This window comes from Tachypleus tridentatus, chromosome 6, assembly GCF_004210375.1.
Source record: "Tachypleus tridentatus isolate NWPU-2018 chromosome 6, ASM421037v1, whole genome shotgun sequence".
Classification (NCBI taxonomy): domain Eukaryota; kingdom Metazoa; phylum Arthropoda; class Merostomata; order Xiphosura; family Limulidae; genus Tachypleus; species Tachypleus tridentatus.
This window is the reverse complement of record NC_134830.1, coordinates 61,095,674-61,116,916: the sequence shown is the minus strand read 5'-3', so window position 1 is coordinate 61,116,916 and position 21,243 is coordinate 61,095,674. Positions and strand designations below refer to the sequence as shown.

The 21,243-nt window shown below is 35.9% G+C and overlaps 1 protein-coding gene across 1 annotated transcript in view; it reads left to right on the top strand.

The window, feature by feature from the left end:
- The first annotated feature begins 253 nt into the window (after positions 1-253).
- LOC143251625 (sodium-coupled monocarboxylate transporter 1-like) overlaps positions 254-21,243 on the top strand; it is an 85,113-nt gene continuing 64,123 nt past the window's right edge. Inside the window, exons 1-2 of the mRNA XM_076502891.1 lie at positions 254-585; positions 7,895-8,318. Of these exons, the coding sequence (XP_076359006.1) occupies positions 7,920-8,318 (399 nt within the window). The 5' untranslated portion in view covers positions 254-585; positions 7,895-7,919. The remainder of the gene's footprint in view (positions 586-7,894; positions 8,319-21,243) is intronic.

The window sequence follows — 21,243 nt, the reverse complement described above, 5'->3', positions numbered from 1 at the left end:
ATTTTTTGAGAATGTATTTTTAGCGCCATGATATTTATTTGTCTCATCAGCGACGCACAGAACATGTTAAACGGATCTCAATTATATTTCCACGAAAACGCAAGCCTGATAAAACACCCGCACTATGTTCTCTCTCATTGGTTAAATAAATAACAAACTATCCAATGACAATAGATTGAAATGACGTTTAGGCCAGTGCATTCGTTTCCTACTTATCATAACTTGTATATAAACCCAACCTTGTTACACACTCAAGGTAGAAATAAAAGTTCCTTTACTGTTTAGTTACCATTTTACTTGAACGTCTTGGAGTTTCGATTGGTTTTATATTATCTGCTAAGTAAGTTATTGCTTTTATTTCAGTAGAATTTTAAGCAGAATAAACGTAGAAGGCTGGAGGATATTAATAGACTTCAGCTGCTTGTTGAATGTGGACGACGTTAGAGATAGCCTTTGTCTAGAAGCCAAATTGTCACCCCTTTTTCATTGAGAACAGGCAGTTGCTGTTCATTAGAGTTGTTGATTTTGTTTTCTACAGTGTGCAAAAAAAGTACATTTTTCCGGATATTTGCCAAAGTCAGGCAGGTAAAACAACTTCTTCCGTAATAGTATTATTTTTTACCTATTCTATGAAATTAATATTTTGCATATTTCCGAAACATTTCCACGCTATGTTTGGAAATTAACCGTTATTAATATTAAGGAAAATACAACAACATACGTATGTATGAAGCAGAAAATACGTTTTTTTTTGTGATTAGCATCCAAACATATATGTTATATCGTATTTATTCGAAATACTTTATATCTAAGGGTATGAATCTTTTGTTATTCTTGTATTTTTAACCTGACCAGCAAGCACAGTATTCGCACGTGGCTAAACGGTCACGTTAGAAACGTACAGGATTATGATACAACCGTCTCTATTTTGAGACACTGACCTGAAGGTTTGTTTTGTTTTGAATTTTCGCGCAAAGCTACTTTAGGGCTATCTGCGCTCTGATTAGAAGGAAGAAAGAAACAACCGCATTGCCAAGATAAATATTTCTATGCTCGAACTAAGCAACGACTTTGACTGCCACTTTTATGACACACTAATAATTGAAAAAATGGACGGAGCACGTTAATAAGAAGATCGTAGCACGAAATCTAACTTTTCCATTCGCAGTTCGACATGTTAACCAATAGGATTCACCCGGCCCTACGTAATGTTATACGTTCACAAAACATAACAGTGTTAAAATAGTTAACTTAAAACAAAATTTTCGAAAATTAGTTTTTTAATGACCGAATTATAAGGTAAAGATAAACTTTGATATTTTTACCTGAAGAATGTGTAAGTTTATGTAAAAAAATAATAATAATAATTTGAAAATTTCATAAAGAATGATAATTAATTACCAAATATGACAGACATACAAATATTCAGAAATGTAAACTATGTATATGTAGTAATGCGAGGTGTTTGTAGTTAAGTACAAAGCTATACAAAGGGCTATCGATGCTCTGCCCCACCACAGGGATCAAAACCTGATTTCTAACTTTAAACTGTGAAGTATTAAAAGGTTTCTTACTAGAGATAGCTGATGAGTTAACCCTTTAGTTCAAATGATAAAACTCTTATCTGGTGTGCGTGAATTCCTAGGTCAATCCTGCTCAAGGCATGGCGTGCCCTTTAGGGTTAACGCGCTCCAAAACCATGAATTCGCGATCAATAATCGAAGAAACGTATTTCGTACTTTTGAACCTCGTCTGTGATATAAGGGCGCTGACCAAACTCTATTGTTTAATTCAACAAAAGTGGTCATTACGTAGCTCTGCGCAAAAATACTAACTCCAACAATTACAGCAAAACATATTCTCTAGAGACTCAAAACGAATTACCACACATCTTTGCATCAGCTGAAGACCTTAATTTGTAAAATTAATGCCGAACAGCTCAAAGTTTAAACAATGATCTGTGTTGACGAAAACACATAATCAGCAAATAGACCAACCAGATCGGACTTGAAATATCTTCTCTTGAAAAAAAAAACAAACGGATAATGTTTCAAGACGTTTATAAAGACCGGTTTTGGTGAAATGCACTTAGACAGAGAAACATCGTGAATCTATGTATGTTCTTGTACTTAACCTATTTAAAGTCAACGATATGATAACTTACAACTAGGATATAAGTCTGTTTTTCAAAGATTGATGTTTCAAATTCTGTTTATCATCCTACAAATTAAGATTTATTCATGCAAACGTGTATTTAATTAAATTCCGGACAACAACAATAATAGTTGACCCTAAAACTATCGCTTTACGCGGACATTTATGTATTATTTAGAATTGTTTGACACTTTACGAGGATGTTTGTAGGAATCATAAATTCATTTTTGGGCAAAGTTGTTAAAATTAACTCTTTGGACTTTGTTCATTGCGGGGAAACCAACCATGAATTTTAACGTTGTTAGTCTGGTAATATTATCATGCAGAAGGTATTTTTCTCTAGCGAATTTTGAGAACGATGTCACAGCTAAAACTTGAAATCGAATCCTTGTCACACCAAACATGCTTGTCCTTTCAGCCGAGGGGGCGTTATAATGTGACTGTAGATCAAGAGTTGGCGGTGGGTGATAATGACTAGCTTTCTTCCATCTAGTCTTACACTGCTAAATTAGGTACGTCTAGTGCAGATAGCCCTCGAGTAGCTTTGTGCGAAATTCAAAACAAACAAACCATTACTTTCCTGGTTCAAACCGTTGCAAGAGATTAACATCCGCAAAACTACTATACGATTAGTGTTCTTATTAAATTAGCCTTGTTAGCGATAAAAATTCAGGCTTTTACTCCGCTATGGTCTAGAAACGCCGTATATTTATAACTGGAAAAACAAACGCTGTAAATCAACCTATTTGGGCAAGGGGCTTAGAATATTCAAGTGATTATTTTATCTCGGGACATGTGGGTGATGTCTACTCTTAGAGTATAATAAAAATAATATTTTAGAATAAGGAAATAAAACATCTTTTTATGAAATGACACTAACGCGTAATCATAGGATGAAATAGTAAATTATGAACTTTTAATATATTATTCTAATATGCTATAATGGGATGTGAAATTAACATATTAGCTTTGCAATATTCTTCCAGTGTCTTATGAATGTCAAGGTAACATATTATCTTTGAGAGACTGTAATATTTTCCATTTTTCTTGTCGTTCGACTAATTTGCGTAGCTCGTACACTGCTCTACAAGAGTAAATTTATTTTTGTAAATTCCGTAAAAGCAATAACATTTGAGAAAGTATAATTCAAACAATTCGTAAAGTGAAAGTTCGACAGATATTTTTTCGAACTTCTAAAGTGTTGTTCCATTCTTAATAAATTCTGACTCGTCACACGTGTAATATCTCGTTTATAGGACAAGGCGGTCTTCTTATGTTTGGATTTTCCGTCATACAAGCTTGAATTCGTAGTCTTTTGTTATAAATACTCTACCAACTAAGTAAAAGGTTAACCTTCTAGCAGTCACTAACAATAAAATGCTTGTTCCCTTTGTCACTGTCAAGAACGCTTTCATGCCTCTTGTCAGTAATGTTCAACAACTTATATCGTCGCTTGACAATAAAACTGTCATCTGATTGTTCTTAGGTCAACTATGATATCAGGTCATTCCTTAAGTAATGTCCAATTTCAGACGCTTTTAATGTTATTTAATCAATAATGTATGTTCCATTATTATTATTAATTACTTCCCACCAACGATTCACAAGCTTCTGAATGCCACCTTGGGTTTGGAGGAAAAGAATATGGAGAAGGTAGTTTTGATATCTTCATGTGTTCCAAGCTATTTTTCATCAAGATAGTTCTGCAAACTTCGGAATAGATGATAAACATATGAGGCAAGGTCTGGAGAATAAGGAGGATGTGGAAGTTTTTCCAAGTCCAGCTTTTCAATCTTTGCAGATGTGATCCTTGCTGTATGGGGCCGTGCATTATCCTGATGTAACACAACACCTTTACGACTGATCAAAACAGGCTTCTTTTCTGTCAGTGCAATATTCAAGTGCTCTAATTGTTGACATTAGAAGTCTTCATGTAATCATTACATTGAGTGGCAGCAACTCGAAGTGGATCACATCAACAATATCCCACCAAACGCAGTTGTCTTTCACTCTCTCTTTGTGAGTTTGTTCCTTACACACGGCAATATTTTTTAAAGCTACAAACTCCAAACATGGACTACAGACACAACTTTGTGCAGAAAGTAACACTGGCTGTGTGGCCACGAGCTCATATAAGCCGTTTTGAGATCGCAAATTGAGGCCAAATTAATCAGTATAGTGATTTTTAGTCTCAAATTGAAGAGATCGGACTTTTTAATGGTAATGTGTTATTAAAATAATATTTACGTGTTTTTTTCTCCTAATTATTCTATCTGTTATCACTTGTGTGTTAAAACGATTTAAAAACTTTGTGGAGCCTTCATGTGTGCTCTTCCCTTTTCCCCACACTTTTTTCTTCACGAACATGCCTACTCTTTAGCTCTCCTTAACTAAAAATGACTGCTTTCTCTCAAACATGCGCGCATACTTCCCTAAATAAATAGGCTTGCTTCTGCCATACTTTTTTATTTGCTTGCGTGTACTCGCAAGAATCGGCTATGAGATGACTTTACAAAAACGTTTTGTATCGGCAAATTTTCATTTACGTTGTGTTGCAACGAGAAGAGAATAAATCAGATCTTAATTAAATGGAATGATAATAAAGTCAGAACACGCTGCAAACAATACTTGACCACATGGAAGAAATCAGGAAGGTGAAAGGTAGGGAATTTTGATGTGGAAACGAAGTGTCATAAAAAAACACATGCAAGAAACAAGAGCAACGTATTCGGTTTTGCACTGATTAAAATAGCTCTAGCAAATTCTTATTATATTTTTCTCGCATTATTTTTATTGACTTTAATCAAAATATTTAGTTTTGTTTGTTTTTATATAGCAAAGCCACATTAGGCTATCTGCTTAGTCCAATGAGTGGAATCGAACTCCTCATTTTAGCGTTGTAAATCCATAGACTTTCCGCTGTACAAGTGGGGGACAAATATTTAGTTAAGTAAAGAAATCGTTTTGGTTTTTTGCACAAAGTCACAATTAATATAATTGATTTAATCCAAATAACTCATGATATTTTAAAGCCACTTTCATTTAAGCAATACAAGATGCTCTGCTAGTTCTCAGTAAAACAAAGCTCATAGTTCGAAAATACTTACTAGCATCAGGCTTAGTTGAAGTAGTTTAAATTAAAAAAGACACCATTATCCGAATGTTTTACTCCAATTACATTTTATTAAGTGTTGGTAGAGTATTAGCTGACCTTCTAATTGGACAGTTCTTTTTTTTTCTCTTATGTTGTAGTTGAATGTCTTTTAAAGCATGTTTCAAAAGTTCTACTGTAAAACCTGTATAACCTCGCCATGTGGATAAAGGTTACACACATAGATAACACGTGATCGTTTCAAATCTGAAATTCCGTCCTTAGTTATAAACTACACTTTGAAATTATTCAAACTACCGTATTATTTCTTTCTAATAAACAAAGTCTGTCCTAGGGTCTTATCTCAGCGTCACTGGATGTTCCGGGCAGGATTCTTATTTTTATTTTTTGGGTCAAGACCAAATCCTGGAACTTTTCTATGTCGAGCACTTGTTCTGTTCTTAGGTGTATAAGAGAAGGTTTGGTAGACTGCGTACCTAAAGCGATTTAACAAACAAATTAGTTAAGAGTTAGGAAAAATGTGCAAAAAACAAATAGTTTCTAACCATGATACTAACAGCTTCTGTCTATCGTAAAAACACATTTACTGGTTTTTTCACTCAGTTTGAAAGTTTTGTACCTTTTATTTTCAAACTCAGTTTTACGTTCTAGCTACTACATAGAGCCTACAAACTTACGTCATCCTATCTACCCCTTCAAAATTCTAACCCTAAACATTTCTTGGAGAAAATACGTTCCTCTTTCTTAACTAATTTGTTTGTCAAAGTTACCTTATATACACACACTTACCATATTTTGGAAGACAAAGATCTCTTATCACAAAACAGTTTAAAAAGTTATGTAACACTTACTATTCCCAAACCGACCTGAAAGCTATTATGAATCCTAACAACAAACTAAATTTTTTTCCGCTACAACCATTGTTTGCCAATTGTTCATTGTAAGTCCTCTTAAACTGGTGAAACCAAACGTCACGTTAACGTACGAGTATGTCAGTACGTGGACATATTTATAAAAACTGAAAGAAAGGTCACAAACCCTCCCAACATCTGTCAGCACGCAATACTGTTTTGTTTTTTTAATTTTGCGCCAAGCTACTCGAGGGCTATCTGCGCTAGCCGTCCCTAATTTTGCAGTGTAAGATTAGAGAGAGGGCAGCTAGTCATCATCACCCACCGCCAACTCTTGGGCTACTCTTTTGGCCGTGACATTATAACGCCCCAACGGCTGAAAGGGCGAGCATCTTTGGTGCGACGGGGATTCGAACCTGCGACCCTAAGATTACTAGGCGAACGCCTTAACCCACCGGGCCATGATAAATAGTACAGTGTGTGTGTTGATTTTATTATAGCAAAGCCGCATTGGGCGATCTGATGAGTCTGCCGAGTGGAATCGAGCCGCTGATTTTAACATTGTAAATCCGTAGACATACCACTGTACCAGCGGGGAACAACTAGTACAGCCCTTACATTAAATTAATGTTTGCCCAAAGGTTCTGGTCCTATGGCGTTTTATTTTAGTTCATAAATATGCCATTTGTTTTTATTTATATAATACAACACTGTCAAAGATCGTTCATTTGTCTTTATTTTTTCTTTCTTTTTAACCATATGACTAACAGTAAAGACTTCTTTTGTTGATTATATTTGACTACAGTAGAGTTATGTTTTAACGTGTTTGAAATAATACGTGATTTTACATGGTACTAGACAGTTAGCCCCCGCGAGTACAACGGTTTGTCTAGAGATTTACAACGCTAAAATCAGGGGCTCGATTCCCTTCGATGTGGCTTTGCTATAAGAAAAACAAACAACGAACTAGTCAGCTTGGTAATATAATACTTGATTAATATGCTGGTATAGAATAAAAAATAATTTACATCTGAGCTTCTCGTGGACTATGATTTAGCTATTAATTCTAAACATACTAATAAGCCATCATATATAGAACATTTACTCATAATAGTGTTATTCACTTTCTCAGAGAACAACCTGAAAAACGTTGAAAACCGGTTTCTGGTGTATTTTCCTTGTGTGTGTGTTTCTTTTTTATTACAAATGAAAATTCATAAAATAAAATTTTAGTCAATAACATGAACGTTAACCTTTTTTGAATTGTCGAGTACATTCCTGTCGAACGTATTATTCATCTAAGTTTTAAAATATATTCCTGTATATGGACAAAAAAATGCTGTCATGATTGGCGGTTCGTATTTTCGCAAATGTCTAGATATTAACTGATTTTTTATTATTGCTAGGTGCTAATTACTAATTAGTTCACATCATACGTTATAGAATAGCAATACAATAGCAATAGATAACGTCTTGCGAAATAATGCTTTAATTATTTTCGTACTGTCGTGTTTAAGAATTTTATATTCAGTTCGTATATGATCGTTGGTTCATAATAAGCTACCCCTACCGGCAATCCTTGAAATAAATGAGACATCTCTTGTGTCACAGTCAATATCCAATCAGCTTCCTTCTGTCATTTATTTAACTATTTCTATGGAAAACATTTTTAAAAATATAGCAAGTAGTCCCTGTTTGTGTAATTGGCATATCAAGAAACACAATTTAAACAAAAAACTGAAAGTCTGAAAAAAAAATCTATATTCCTCTTACACAGATCTGAATTTGACAGAGTGACCATTATGGCTGAGACGACCACAACAGTCATTACTAGTACCATCAATTCGAGGAGTTCACCAGCTGAACTTGTCTCCAGGTTTGGAATACCAGACTACGTGGTGTTTGCAGGGATGTTAACTGTATCAGCTTCCATAGGTATCTACTACGCTTGTAGTGGAAGCAAACAAAGTACCACTAAGGAATTCTTGATGGGTGATCGGTCCATGAGTGTATTTCCCGTGTCTATGTCGGTGTTAGCCAGCTTTATGTCAGCCATCACCTTGCTTGGCACCCCTGCAGAGGTGTATCAGTACGGCACCCAATACTGGATGATTATTATAAGTTATTTTTTTGTCATACCTCTGGCCGCCCATTTGTACCTACCAGTCTTTTACAACCTCGGATTGACCAGTGCTTACGAGGTAAGTTATTGTTATCACTAAATGTTATTATTTTAATCCGGTCGTGCTTTATATAATACAAATATTGGACAGTTCTTTTGTGACGTAAACTTGTTAATGTTTTCATTTGATTTATTTCCTTTTGTACTGAAAAATGTTTCGGTTTCAAATAATTATTTTCCTTCTCAAAACCTTCATCCTATATTCGGTATCTAATTTGCAAGATCTACTGATACTCAACTGGTTTTCCTAGATATCAAAACTAATCGTTGCCGTAATGAAATAAAAGAAATTTAACTACGTATATTTATTTACAACTGCTAAAATAACTACAAAACTTATAGCATTAACTCAATTATTATTAGAAAATGAAGTTTTCGTATTTGTCGCAAGTAGTCAAGTTTTAAAATTATTGTTCTTTTCCGTTGTTGTACCGGTTTCTTACAGCTGTATTACAGAGTTAGCACTTTTGTTCGTAGAACAGTAGTTTTTCCAGTACTAACAATAACTGTGCAATATATTTGAAACACAGAAATTTTTTCTGTGTTGTATATAGTTTAAAGTATAAAGAAGTAACAGGTTTTATATTTTTGTGTAATAGACTCATTTCTTCAAGCCTTTTTTTTCTTTTCTGTTTGCTCTGATTTCTACAGCTTCGTTTCATACGTTTCAAAATTATACACCTACTAAAGGATTTTGATTCAATCTAGATAAATATGGATGAGATTCAGTTGTGATTAAGCTAGCATTTCCTGAACTAACATTAATTGTGTACACTTTAAGTAGACGCGTGTTGTGTGAAACAGTCCAGTTGTATAGCTTTCTAAGTAATTGGCCATGGCCAAGCGTGTTAAGGAGTTCGACTCGTAATCTGAGGGTTGTGGGTTCGAATGCCGGTCGCACTAAACATGCTCTCCCTTTCAGCCGTAGGGGCGTTATAAAGTGACTGTTAATCCCACTATTCGTTGGTAAAAGAGTAGCCCAAGTAGCTTTGCGCGAAATTCAAAAGCAGCAAACAGAATTCTAAGTAATTATTTAAATTATGTTAATTTACCATTTCTTTGTGTTTTGAGTCAATGGATTTATCGGTATCGTATCACCAAGTAAATTTCATAGTTTGTGATTATAGTACTTGTATGTTCACATGTTACTTTCAAGAGGGTAGACTTAAATAGAAATATAAAACTGTCGTCTTCGAACATAATCAACCATTAAAACGTTTTATTTATTTATTTAAGATTGTTCAATGGACCATTAACTTTTATTTTGTAATGTAAGAATATTTTTCCAAATGTTTTGACGCTCGTCAAATTTCTGAAGACATAACATAAACAATGGTGTAGAAATATTGTATTTTACAATTTTATTTAATCTGTTAACCGTAAATTACGACTCACTTTATTACCGATTACTGTCTGAATCAAGTAAATGGCTCAGGACGGTTTACTTTCTTCAATTCGAAAACGTTTATGCCATCTTCTTATTGTTTGTTTGTTTGCTTTTGAATTTAGCGCAAAGGCTATCTGCGCTAGTCGTCCCTAATTTAGTAGTGTAAGACTAGATGGAAGACAGCTAGTCATTACCAACCACCGCCAACTCTTGGACTACTCTTTTACCAACGAATAGTTGGATTGACCGTCATATTATAACGCTCCCACGGCTGAAAGACCCAGCATTCACTCTTCTTATACGATTCTTAAGAAACACTCTGCTTTTGTTTCCTAATACCTAGATTAAAATCATGGCGTTAGTATCAATTAATAACTGTCTGTTTGTGTAGAGGGTAACTGAATAGTGGTTCATATTCTAATTTTAAAACAAAACACTCTCGGTACCACTATTAGTAAAACCTAAATAACAAGAGCTAAATATAAGACTATTTTGTCACCCTGTTGAACAACGGTGAGTTTACAGTAGACACAGCAGATAATACAACGTGGTGTTTGTTTTGAAACAGACTAACAGAGCAACGACGCTATCTTTAACAAATAAGCAGTTTGTGTTTTTTCTTATAGCAAAGCCACATCGGGCTATCTGCTATGTCTACCGAGGGGAATCGAACCCCTGATCTTAGCGTTCTAAAACTGAAGACTTATTGCTGTCACAGCGGGGGACAATAAGCAATGTTATTCATGCCAGTAAAGTATTCCACGTAAATACAATCTAGAAATGGCCCAACAAAAGTAGCTATCTATGTATATGACCAGAATTACAGAAAAGCCTTCAAAGTCTTTAGGGATAATATTGATACGTAGATAAAATATTGATTATTTAAAGACTTTTCTATATTTTTAAGATGTGTTTTAAACTTAAAAGAAGTGAATCCAACGAAAGTCGGGCGACTCGCTATCTGAAGGTCTCGGGTTCGTCACACCAAATACCCTCGTTCTTTCATCTGTGAGATCATCATATGTTATGGTCAATCCTACTATTCGTTGGTAAGAGAATAACCCACGAGTTGGTGACAGGTGGTGACGACTAACTATTGAAATACACGCCCCACGTCTATATTCAAGGGATATGTGTACAAAACAATAATATAGGAACTTTTTACATAAAACCAGATAACTTCTCTTTCTATTGCACAAGTGTAATTGAGTTTTTTGTTTCTTTTTCTTGCTTGAAAGTAGTTCGGTATATCAAGAGGTTTACATGTAAATTATGCATCATATTATCTGATACATGTGGTATTCATACATCCGAAAACACTGTTCGTCATTCTTCAAGTAACTTAAGCACTTTTTTTTTACATTCGCTAACACGAAATAAAACTTAATGATATGCCTTCCATTCTGTTCTTACTTAAAACAACTACTTTCAATGCGTTAGTTCCATAAAAGTTAAGTTCTTTGGTAGCTTAGCGGTAAGTCTATTGACTTACCATTGATTTGTGGAGATATCTTCGAAGAGCACAGAAACGATAGCCTTTGTGAATATGAACAAAAAAAATGAATTTCATTATTATTATTTGTTTTCTATTTTGATTAAATAACGTTTTTCTGTCTCTAACTGAGATTCTTTCACTGTGAATAACATATTTTTAATACTAATATTAAAATACAGATGAACTACATTCCTTTTCAATATCTATATTGAATATAGATATAAAATATCTATCACAATATCTATATAAAATAATTTTTAAAACTGCATATATTTTGTGAAAATGTTTCCAATGTAGTGTCTCTTTATATTTAAGCGCATAGTTACACGATAAGCTATCGGCGCTATTCCTACTACGGGTATCGAACCCCGATTTTTAGTGTATAAGTTCTCAAAGATACGACTCAGTCTCTGGAAAGTCCCACTCTTTGACGAGATATGTGTATAGAATGATTTGTCACTGTGTTATTGCTACATTTATTTACGAACACTGCTAAAAGGACACAACAAGCCTTGTGTTATTTATTTATCTCAATTATTTAAGTTGTTGACCTCGGTTTAGAAAAATCTTAGACAGAATAGAAATCTATCGAATGAATATTCTATGAATTGTTTTGAAAAATAATAAGTACGACGTTTCGATTGTTACACGAAGTTACAGTGAAGACCTTATTATATAGTCCAAATTCTCATATATAACACTAGTCGATTACCCTTGGTGTTTGTGCATTAGATCCGCGTGTGACGTATTTATGACGTCACATTTGCACCCTGAGAGGGGAAAAAATAAAGTTCTCCATGACAGGAAAGGTAGGTGAAACGGAAAAATCGTGGCTCCTATTGTAAATCTACATGCACAAATGATAAAAATTTCACGAAGTTGGAAGTTGTATATCGCGCAATAAAAACGTTTTTCCAGTATCATACAAGCAAAAGTTACATTACAGTATGATGATACAGGTATATTTATATAGTAGCAACAAATTTTATGAAACATCACGTTTGTTTTCTTTTCCCTGCTTCTTACTGATGTCTTAAGTTCCTTCTACGAATTACTAGCTTAGTTTCATTATCTAAAACATTGTTTGACTTAATAGATCTTCACTCATTTTCACTGGCTCTTGTACTGCCAGAATCCAAGGCTAAAATTTCCATAATCCAAGAACCACTCGCTGAGTAACCAAATGTCAGCCTTTTTCATCCTTCGCCAAAATGAATATCCTTTCCCTCATTGGCTTAGCGGTTGTTCTGAATATTTCTAAAGTTAAAAATCGGGTTTCGATACCCACGATATGTACAGCATAGAGATCCCCTTCTGTAGCTCTGTGCTTAACAACAAACAAAATCGAATAAAAAAAACAAACTAATCCATATTCTTGTTTTGTACCCGATGTGCAATTCTTACAAACTTGTACTTTGCTGTTTATAATAACTGCTTCATTTGACTTTTCCATAAAATTGCAATCTGTTTTCTTTATCAATACTTCGTTACTGATTGTTTTTTTTTATTTTTCTGTCTTTCTTCAATGGAAGTCTTATGAGTGTACTAACTGACTTGGGACCGGCATGGCCAGGTGGTTAAGGCACTCGACTGCTAATCCGAGGGTCGCGGGTTCGAATCCCAATCACATCAAATATGCTCACCCTTTCAGCCGTGGGGATGTTATGATGTAACAGTCAATCCCAGTTTTTGTTGGTAAAATAGTAGCCCAAGAGTTGGCGGTGGGTGGTGATGACTACCTGCCTTCCCTCTAGTTTTACATTGCTAAATTAGGGAAGTCTAGCTCAGATTATCCTCGCGAAATTCAAAACAGACCAAACTAACTGACTTTGTTACGTTTGGGTAACATCATTATTGTATCCTTGAAAGTGGAAGACATTAGCAGCAGTAGCAAGCGTTTTTTATTGTCTTTGTTTTACCTGTTGACTGGGTTTAATAACACTATATCTTACCTGAAATACCGGAGTGTCACAAAAAATGACATTTAAAAGGGCATATATACTTTTCTTATTAGAAAAATGAGGTTTTGTCTTTTTTACTGTTACTCTTCGAAGCACTAACCATCATGCACTGGTGATAATAAAGAACAATTTATTCATTTATGTAATCAACTAACATCTTATAGTGTAATTACCATAACAGGAAATTCACTTCGATTATTTGCTGTAAAGCAAGGTTGTCGTTTCCTTATTTTTTCGACTGGTGGTTGTTAACGTGTATTTATGTATTTCATAAACCAGGGAAGTTTCCAGCGTTCTAAGCAACGGTTTGCATAAGTATCCCAACAATAAACAAAGACTCCAACTAAGCAGCCGGATGTAACTGAACGTTCAGTAAATTATCGTTGTAACAATGAACTTTATCAGATATCGTCACAAATGCGTATGATTAGATGTGTGTGTGTGTGTGTAGAACGATTTATCTTTGTGTTAGTACTACACTTATGCAACTACATTTCTAGAAGGACCTAACGTCTCTAAGACAGTTAGTATATAGTAATCATAGCCCAACATTCATTTCCATCTCTGGTAGCCTGCGAAAGAAATATATTAGTATTTATAATTTTCATAAAGTTACTCGTGTTATTTACTGATAATACATTTAAGCATTTGTCTCCTTTTACCCCTTTTTGCCTTGTTGGCCCGGCATGGCCAGGTGGGTTAAGGCGTGCGACTCTCATCCCCGTCGCACCAAACATGCTCGCCCTTTCAGCCGTGGGGGCGTTATAATGTGACGATCAATCCCACTATTCGTTAGTAAAAGAGTAGCCCAAGAGTTGGCGGTGGGTGGTGATGACTAGCAGTCTTCCCTCTAGTCTTACACTGCTAAAATAGGGACGGCTAGCGCAGATAGCCCTCGAGTAGCTTTGCGCGAAATTCAAAAAACCAAACCAAACCTGGCCCTCTGCATTGTATAATTAATATTAGACAATGTAGAGGGCCAAGAAAATAAGAAAAAAAATTAATCTACTGATTAATTAAAGTTGCTCTTATCGTTTAATAAAGCATTTTGGTGAAAAAGCCAGTCCCTATCCCATCTATCGTATTTAAATGTAAACCATCTATTACATTATTAACTTAAGTCTAACATTCACTCACGTAAGGATGAAATTAGCAGTTATTTCAAGTAATTTGCCATCATCCTATTACACAAATTTCAGTGTACAGATTGTAACTACTATTAATGTTTCTCAAAGTATCTGCTTTCATCAAACTTATCGTCAATGTATCTAATGGTATGAGATACGATTGCGTTACTACAACTGTCTGTGAAGGTGTGAGATATGACTGTATTACTACAACTGTCTGTGAAGGTGTGAGATGACTGTATTATTACAACAGTCCGTCAAGGTGTGAGATATGACTGTATTACTACAACTGTCTGTGAAGGTGTGAGATATGACTGTATTACTACAACTGTCTGTGAAGGTGTGAGATATGACTGTATTACTACAACAGTCCGTCAAGGTGTGAGATATGACTGTATTACTACAACAGTCCGTCAAGGTGTGAGATATGACTGTATTATTACAACAGTCCGTCAAGGTGTGAGATATGACTGTATTACTACAACAGTCCGTCAAGGTGTGAGATATGACTGTATTATTACAACAGTCCGTCAAGATGTGATTTATGATCACGTAGCAGTAGTTGCCAATATAAAAGCTTTAATCAAACTCATCTAAATTGCTAATTATGAAGTTGGCAATAATCCTCTTAATGTAACTGTTTATATAATGTTTAATACCATGTTTTTGACAATGAGTAGCAAGAACCTGTTTTGCACTAGAGTTTGTTTTTTTTACTTAATTATTATGATGAATTTAAAAAGGGCTTAAACCTGCCTAAATATTACATATCATTATATAAATATTATATACCATTATAAAAGGCTTAACTCTATTTATTTGACTTGCTTACTCAAGCTGTGGTGATGAGCCTTGAACAGGAAAACTGCAGTCCACAGTGTAGGGTATGGCCAATCAAGGAATGCATTAAGCCTCTACATGACAGATCCTCTTTTTAATTTTGCCAAAGGCAAAAGTCAGGCGAAATGTTATGAAATTATTCACAGACCTTAAGTTAAAGTTACTATATCTTAACTTAAAGAGGACTTTTAAACCCTATAAATATCAAATATGTTTTTCTAGTGTTAACAAACACTAGAAATGATCTTCAAGACATTCTACATCACGTAAAGAGATTAAGGAAGATAACTGTTCATTAATCTTTCAAGGTCCAAGTTTACACTGCGACGAGAGTCTCATCTGTGGACTCCATCTTCTTTACACAAAAGATCTTAAAATATTTCACAAATCTTAAAGATGGTGTATCATTGCTGGAAAGAACAGTATCACATGTATAAAGTACATTTCAAGAAAACAAAAAAGGAATTTAACTTGCGGAACGTCGTATTATATTTAAAGAATGTTTTAGACAATAAATGCTTTGTCACAAACATTTATTACTTCAGTGAAAATCTAGCCGAAATACAGAAACTGTTTGTTTTGTTTTTTTTAATTGTGCACAAAGCTACTCGAGGGCTATCTGCGCTAACCGTCCCTAATTTAGCAGTGTAAGACAAGGATAAGAAGCAGCTAGTCATCACCACCCCCCGCCAACTCTTGGGCTACTCTTTTCACCAACGGATAGTGGGATTGACTGTCACATAATAACGCTTCCACGGCTGAAAAGGCGAGCATGTTTAGTGTGACGGGAATTCAAACCCGCGACCCTCAGGTTACGAGTCGCACGCCTTAACTAGATTATTCTATTCAGGTTTCATGGTAAAGTTTACTGCTGTGGAAATCTTGTTCGTATTGAAAAGTACGTAGTATGAATATTAGATCGGGATGCAAACATTGGTAGAAATAAGAATGTTCAACATATGTTTAGAACCTGGGTACGTCTTAATAATTAAAACAAATATATACAATAATATTGAAAAAAAATACTAATTTAAGATTTTCTTGTTCACTTTCTGTAAAAGAAAATATTCTAGGTGATGAATACTTTTGGTCATAATACAAATAATATACGAAACGGTCCCCAGGTGTAGTGTGAAAAATCGAAACTTTCCCCTTTCTTATGAATGTTTTTTCTTGTAATTATCTGACATTGTGCAAGATATCTTTCTTTAACCTTGAATGAGCAACCAAACAAAGTTCTCAGAACTTGACTAACAACCGGACGAGTTGAGTTCCTGTGACGTTCCGTGGCTGATTCAAGAAAATGCCCGTGGCAAATCACGACGTGGATAAGATTTTATTTCTTCGACAGCCCCCGCTAGTATAGCGGTATGTCTACGGATTTACAACGCTAAAATCAGGGGGTTCGATTCCCCTCGGTGGGCTCAGCAGATAGCCCGATGTGGCTTTGCAATAAGAAAACACACACACGTATATCCGACAGATGGAGATTCTCAGTTAAGGTTTTACCTATTACTGCACATAAAAAAAAACAAAACAGGTTTGAGGTGGGCCATTATATTGCCCTCTATGTAATGCTATCTTGCTGGATCGTTTGAAGACGGAACTACAGATAAAAATAAATATTAACCGAAATTACTTAGGTTGTTTCTAGTTGCGATATTACACGTGCGAGGGTGGGTGCATGACAGCTAGAGCTTACAATGAAACATTTCGATACACAAGTCTTTCATATTAATATCCTCCATATTATATCCTTGTGTCGATATTAACGCCGACTGTGACCAGGTGAGTTAAGGTGTTCGACTCGTAATCCGAGGGTCGCGAGTTCGAATCCCGGTCGCACCAAACATACTCGCCCTTTCACCCGTGGGGGCGTTATAATGTTCGGTCAATCCCACTATTCGTTGGTAAAAGAGTAGCCAAAAAGTTAGCGGTGGGTGCCTTCCCTCTCTCTAGTCGTACACTGCTAAATTGGGGACGGCTAGCGCAAATAGCCCTCGTGTAACTTTACGCGAAATTCAAAAACAAGTGTAGCTTTACGCGAAATTCAAAAACAATTGGGCCCGGCATGGCCTAGCACGTTAAGGCGTGCGCTTCGTAATCTGAGGATTGCGGGTTCGCGCCCGAGTCGCGCCAAACATGCTCTCCAAGCCGTGGGGGCGTTATATGTGACGGTCAATCCCACTATTCGTTGGTAAAAGAGTAGCCCAACAATTGGCGGTGGGTGGTGATGACTAGCTGCCTTCCCTCTAGTCTTACACTGCTAACTTAGGGACGGCTAGCACAGATAGCCCTCGAGTAGCTTTGTGCGAAATTCCAAACAAACAAACAATCAAAAACAATTAACGTCGACTAAGTATCCTTTTTACTGAGGTTGTACATTCATATCAGTCACTTAATGGCCTGGCATGACTAAGTAATTAGGGCGCTTGACTCGTAAGTCAAGGGTCGCGGATACGAATCCCCGGGACATCAAACATTTTCGCCCTTTCAGCTATAGAGACGTTATAAAGCTACAGTCAATTCCACTATTCGTTGGTAAATTAAGGACAGCTAGAACAGATAGCGCTCGTTTAGCTTTGCGCGAAATTAAAAAACAAACAATCACTTAGCTACAAGTAATACGAAGACACAATTAGTGATATTTTCAAAATCAAAGAAACATCAAAACGTACAACCCCAGATTTACATGAAAGGAGAGCTACTCCAGACTGCTAAATCTTCAAAATCTTTAGCGCTAAATTATGATTCTAAACTTACCTGGATAAAATATGTAAATAACATAAACAATAAAATTTGACGAAGAATAAACAATGCTAGGAGTCTAACTGGTAAAAACTACGGAACAACACCAGAAAACATCATTAAAATATACAAAACATACATTAGACTTGTAATAGACTATGCAGTTCCTGCATGGATCAATGTAAGTGTAAAACAATACAAACTAAACTCCAAACATTACAGAGTACACTAATTACATCAGCATACAGAGTACCTAAAACCGCTTCATCAAAGTTCATGCACAAAAAAAACAAAAACAATATACATGGACATTGCCCTGAAAAGGGCCTGAGTTAAAGTTATGCTTATCACTCTGGCTCTCTATATTTACTTTAAATATTAATAAGTCCTTTCAAAAATTGTAAAGGAAGGAGGAAAAGGTCTAGTGTACCTGGCCCTCCTTGGTATACAAATTTATATACCCAAACACCTAGAGAGAGAGAGAGAGCTACAAATAAAATACAGACAAACTACAGACCACCTAATCAGATTAACAGAAACAATTACAGACAGTTTTAACGAAAACGATTGCACTGTAGCTTGCTTTCTCGACATTGAGAAAGCATTTGACACAGTGTGGCATAACGGATTACGCCATAGGTTAACGGAAATGGATTTACCCCAGGGAATTATTCGCTGGCTATATAACTTCCTGGACAATAGAACGTGTAAGTAGATGTGAATGGGGGGCCCACTCGAGGTCGTTTTCACCTGAGGCAGAAGTCCAGCAGGGAGGGGTAGTTAGCCCTATATTATTTATCATGTATGTAAGTAATATGCCTCTGTCGGACCAAAATTTAGGTTTTGCATCACAATTTGCTGACGATGTAGCGGTATGGAAAAGTACCCCCACTCCTTCAAATAGCAGCAACGAACCTACAACAAGTCTTGAACAACTTAAAATAATACTGCCAGGAATATAGAATAAAAATAAATATTCCGAAAATCCAAGTAATATTATTCAGCAGATTAAATAAACTGAAAGATCCACCTAAGTTATACATGAAAGGATCACTTTTACTGACTGCTACTTTGCTGAATTTTTAGGATTAACTTATGATACCAAATTAACGTGGATACAGCATACAAACTATCCTGATTAAAATCTGAAAAAGAGCAAATTATGCAAGAAGTCTTTCAGGTAAATATCAAGGTACATCAGTAGGCAACATAATAAAAATCTACAAAACGTACATCAGACCTATAACAGAATACTCATCTCCTGCCTGGATAAACATAACACATAAACAATAAAGAAACTGCAAAGAATACAAAACTCAGTTTTAACTTCAGCCTATAAAGTACTAGGGCTGCGACGAATACGGACTTTTGTAACCGGTTAATCTTTGCCTCGTAACCGAACCGTAACCGGTTAATCGTGTAATCGTCACAGCCCTAGGAATTTGCGCGTGACAGCCGCACCGAACATTAACAAAAACTCTAAAGGCTTTCAACAACAACAACAACGAAAATTCAACCAAACAAAAAGGCAAGCTGTTCGTAAAATTGCGATAGGCAAACATACCAATGTCAAGGCCAAATAATGGAATATTTACACGCAAATGTCGATAATGGTATTGTTTTCCCTCGTTTATTTTTCTCGAAAAAAATATTAGATTAACCGGTTAGGAAATCCATAACCGGTCAAGAGCAGTAACCAAACCGTAACCGGTTAATCGTGTAAACGTAGAAACAATATCTGTAAGACTCTTGTATAATGCACTAAATTATATTAATAAGAAATGACATAAAAATGAGTGATCTCTACAGGTACTACGTACATGATGAACATTGTTCTAAGTACCTCTCTGCTATAAATATATATTTAATAAATATCAAACAAGCTGGCCACCACGCACTAGACGCTTAAAACTAGTTTTATTTTATTTTGTTGCTGTTTTTGAATTAAGCACAAAGCTACACAATGGGCTATCTGTGCTTTGCCCACCGCGAGTATCGAAACCCGGTTTTTAGCGTTGTAAATCCACAGACATATCGCTGAACCACTAGGGGGCTATTTTATTTTATTTATGCTTTTTTGTTTATTTTTTCTTTTCTTTCTTTTCTTTTCTTTTCTTTTATTTTTATTATTTTTCTCCGATAAATATATATGGAAAAAGGGGAAAATATATAAGTGAAAAAAAAAACGAATAGAAATATTAAATTTATAAAAATGAAATAGAAGTAAAAATAATAATAATAAATGGATAAAGAAAAAAAAGGCCAAATCAAGACAAGACATGGACATTGCCCTCAAAAGGGCCGGACTACTGTGGGATACTCTGGCCCAAGATCTACAACAAATTCTTACTAGTAGCCGACATGAAAACTAGGGATGGAGGAAGAGGTCTTGTTCACCTGACTCTCCTGGGTATTTAAAAATTAAACATACCCAAATACCCACAAAGAAGCTACAAGTATCCACAAATAGCTAGTTCCGGAAATGTTGTGTATAGAATAGTAATAAATTCGTACAGCAGTATAAGTGTAGTTTCACAAACTACAAGTAAAAAAGTATATTTATTCGTACGATATATACTCTTCAAAAAAAGAAACGCAAAAGGCAAAATATGAGACAAATTGTTAACAAGTTTATTCCGGATAGTTCTGTATGACATGTGTGAAACTTTGCACATTTACTGCTGAACATCCAAAGTCTGCAAAGGCGAAGTCCACGTTCACTAGATGAAGTTTAACGTCACTCAACGTCAATAACGAGTATGCCCCCCGTGAGCATCAATAACTGCTTGGCATCGCCTGCCCATGGAAGCGATGAGATGACGGATCACATCCCGTGGAATGGCTGTCCACTCAGCCTGCAAAGCTGCTGCAAGCTGAGGTAGAGTCTGCGGTTGAGGTTGTCGCCGTGGCAGACGTCGGTCAAACTCGTCTAAAAGATGTTCGATTGGGTTTAAATCTGATGATCTGGAGGGCCAGGGAAGAACGTTGTCGTTGTGGTGTCTCAAGAAGACAGTGGTGGGTCGGGCTGTGTGAGGACGGGCGTTGTCATGTTGAAAAACGTCGTTGACGTTCACCATGATGGATTGCACATGGGGCCTAAGAATCTCGTCGACGGTTGCATACGGACTGATCGGAAATCTTACCCAGCCCTGGTATGGTTGAGACAGTAGACGTCGCAGTGGTGGTCCTATCCCGAAGGTGACGTAACCGGATGTAGCGATCTTGTGCGGGCGTGGTCACACGAGGTCTGCCAGATCGTGGACGGTCACAAGTTGATCCATGTTGTTCGTGACGATTCCATTGCCTTGTGATGGTGCTTGGGTGGACATTCACAGCTCTGGCAACATCTGATCGAGATTCGCCTGCTTTCAATCCACCAATGGCGT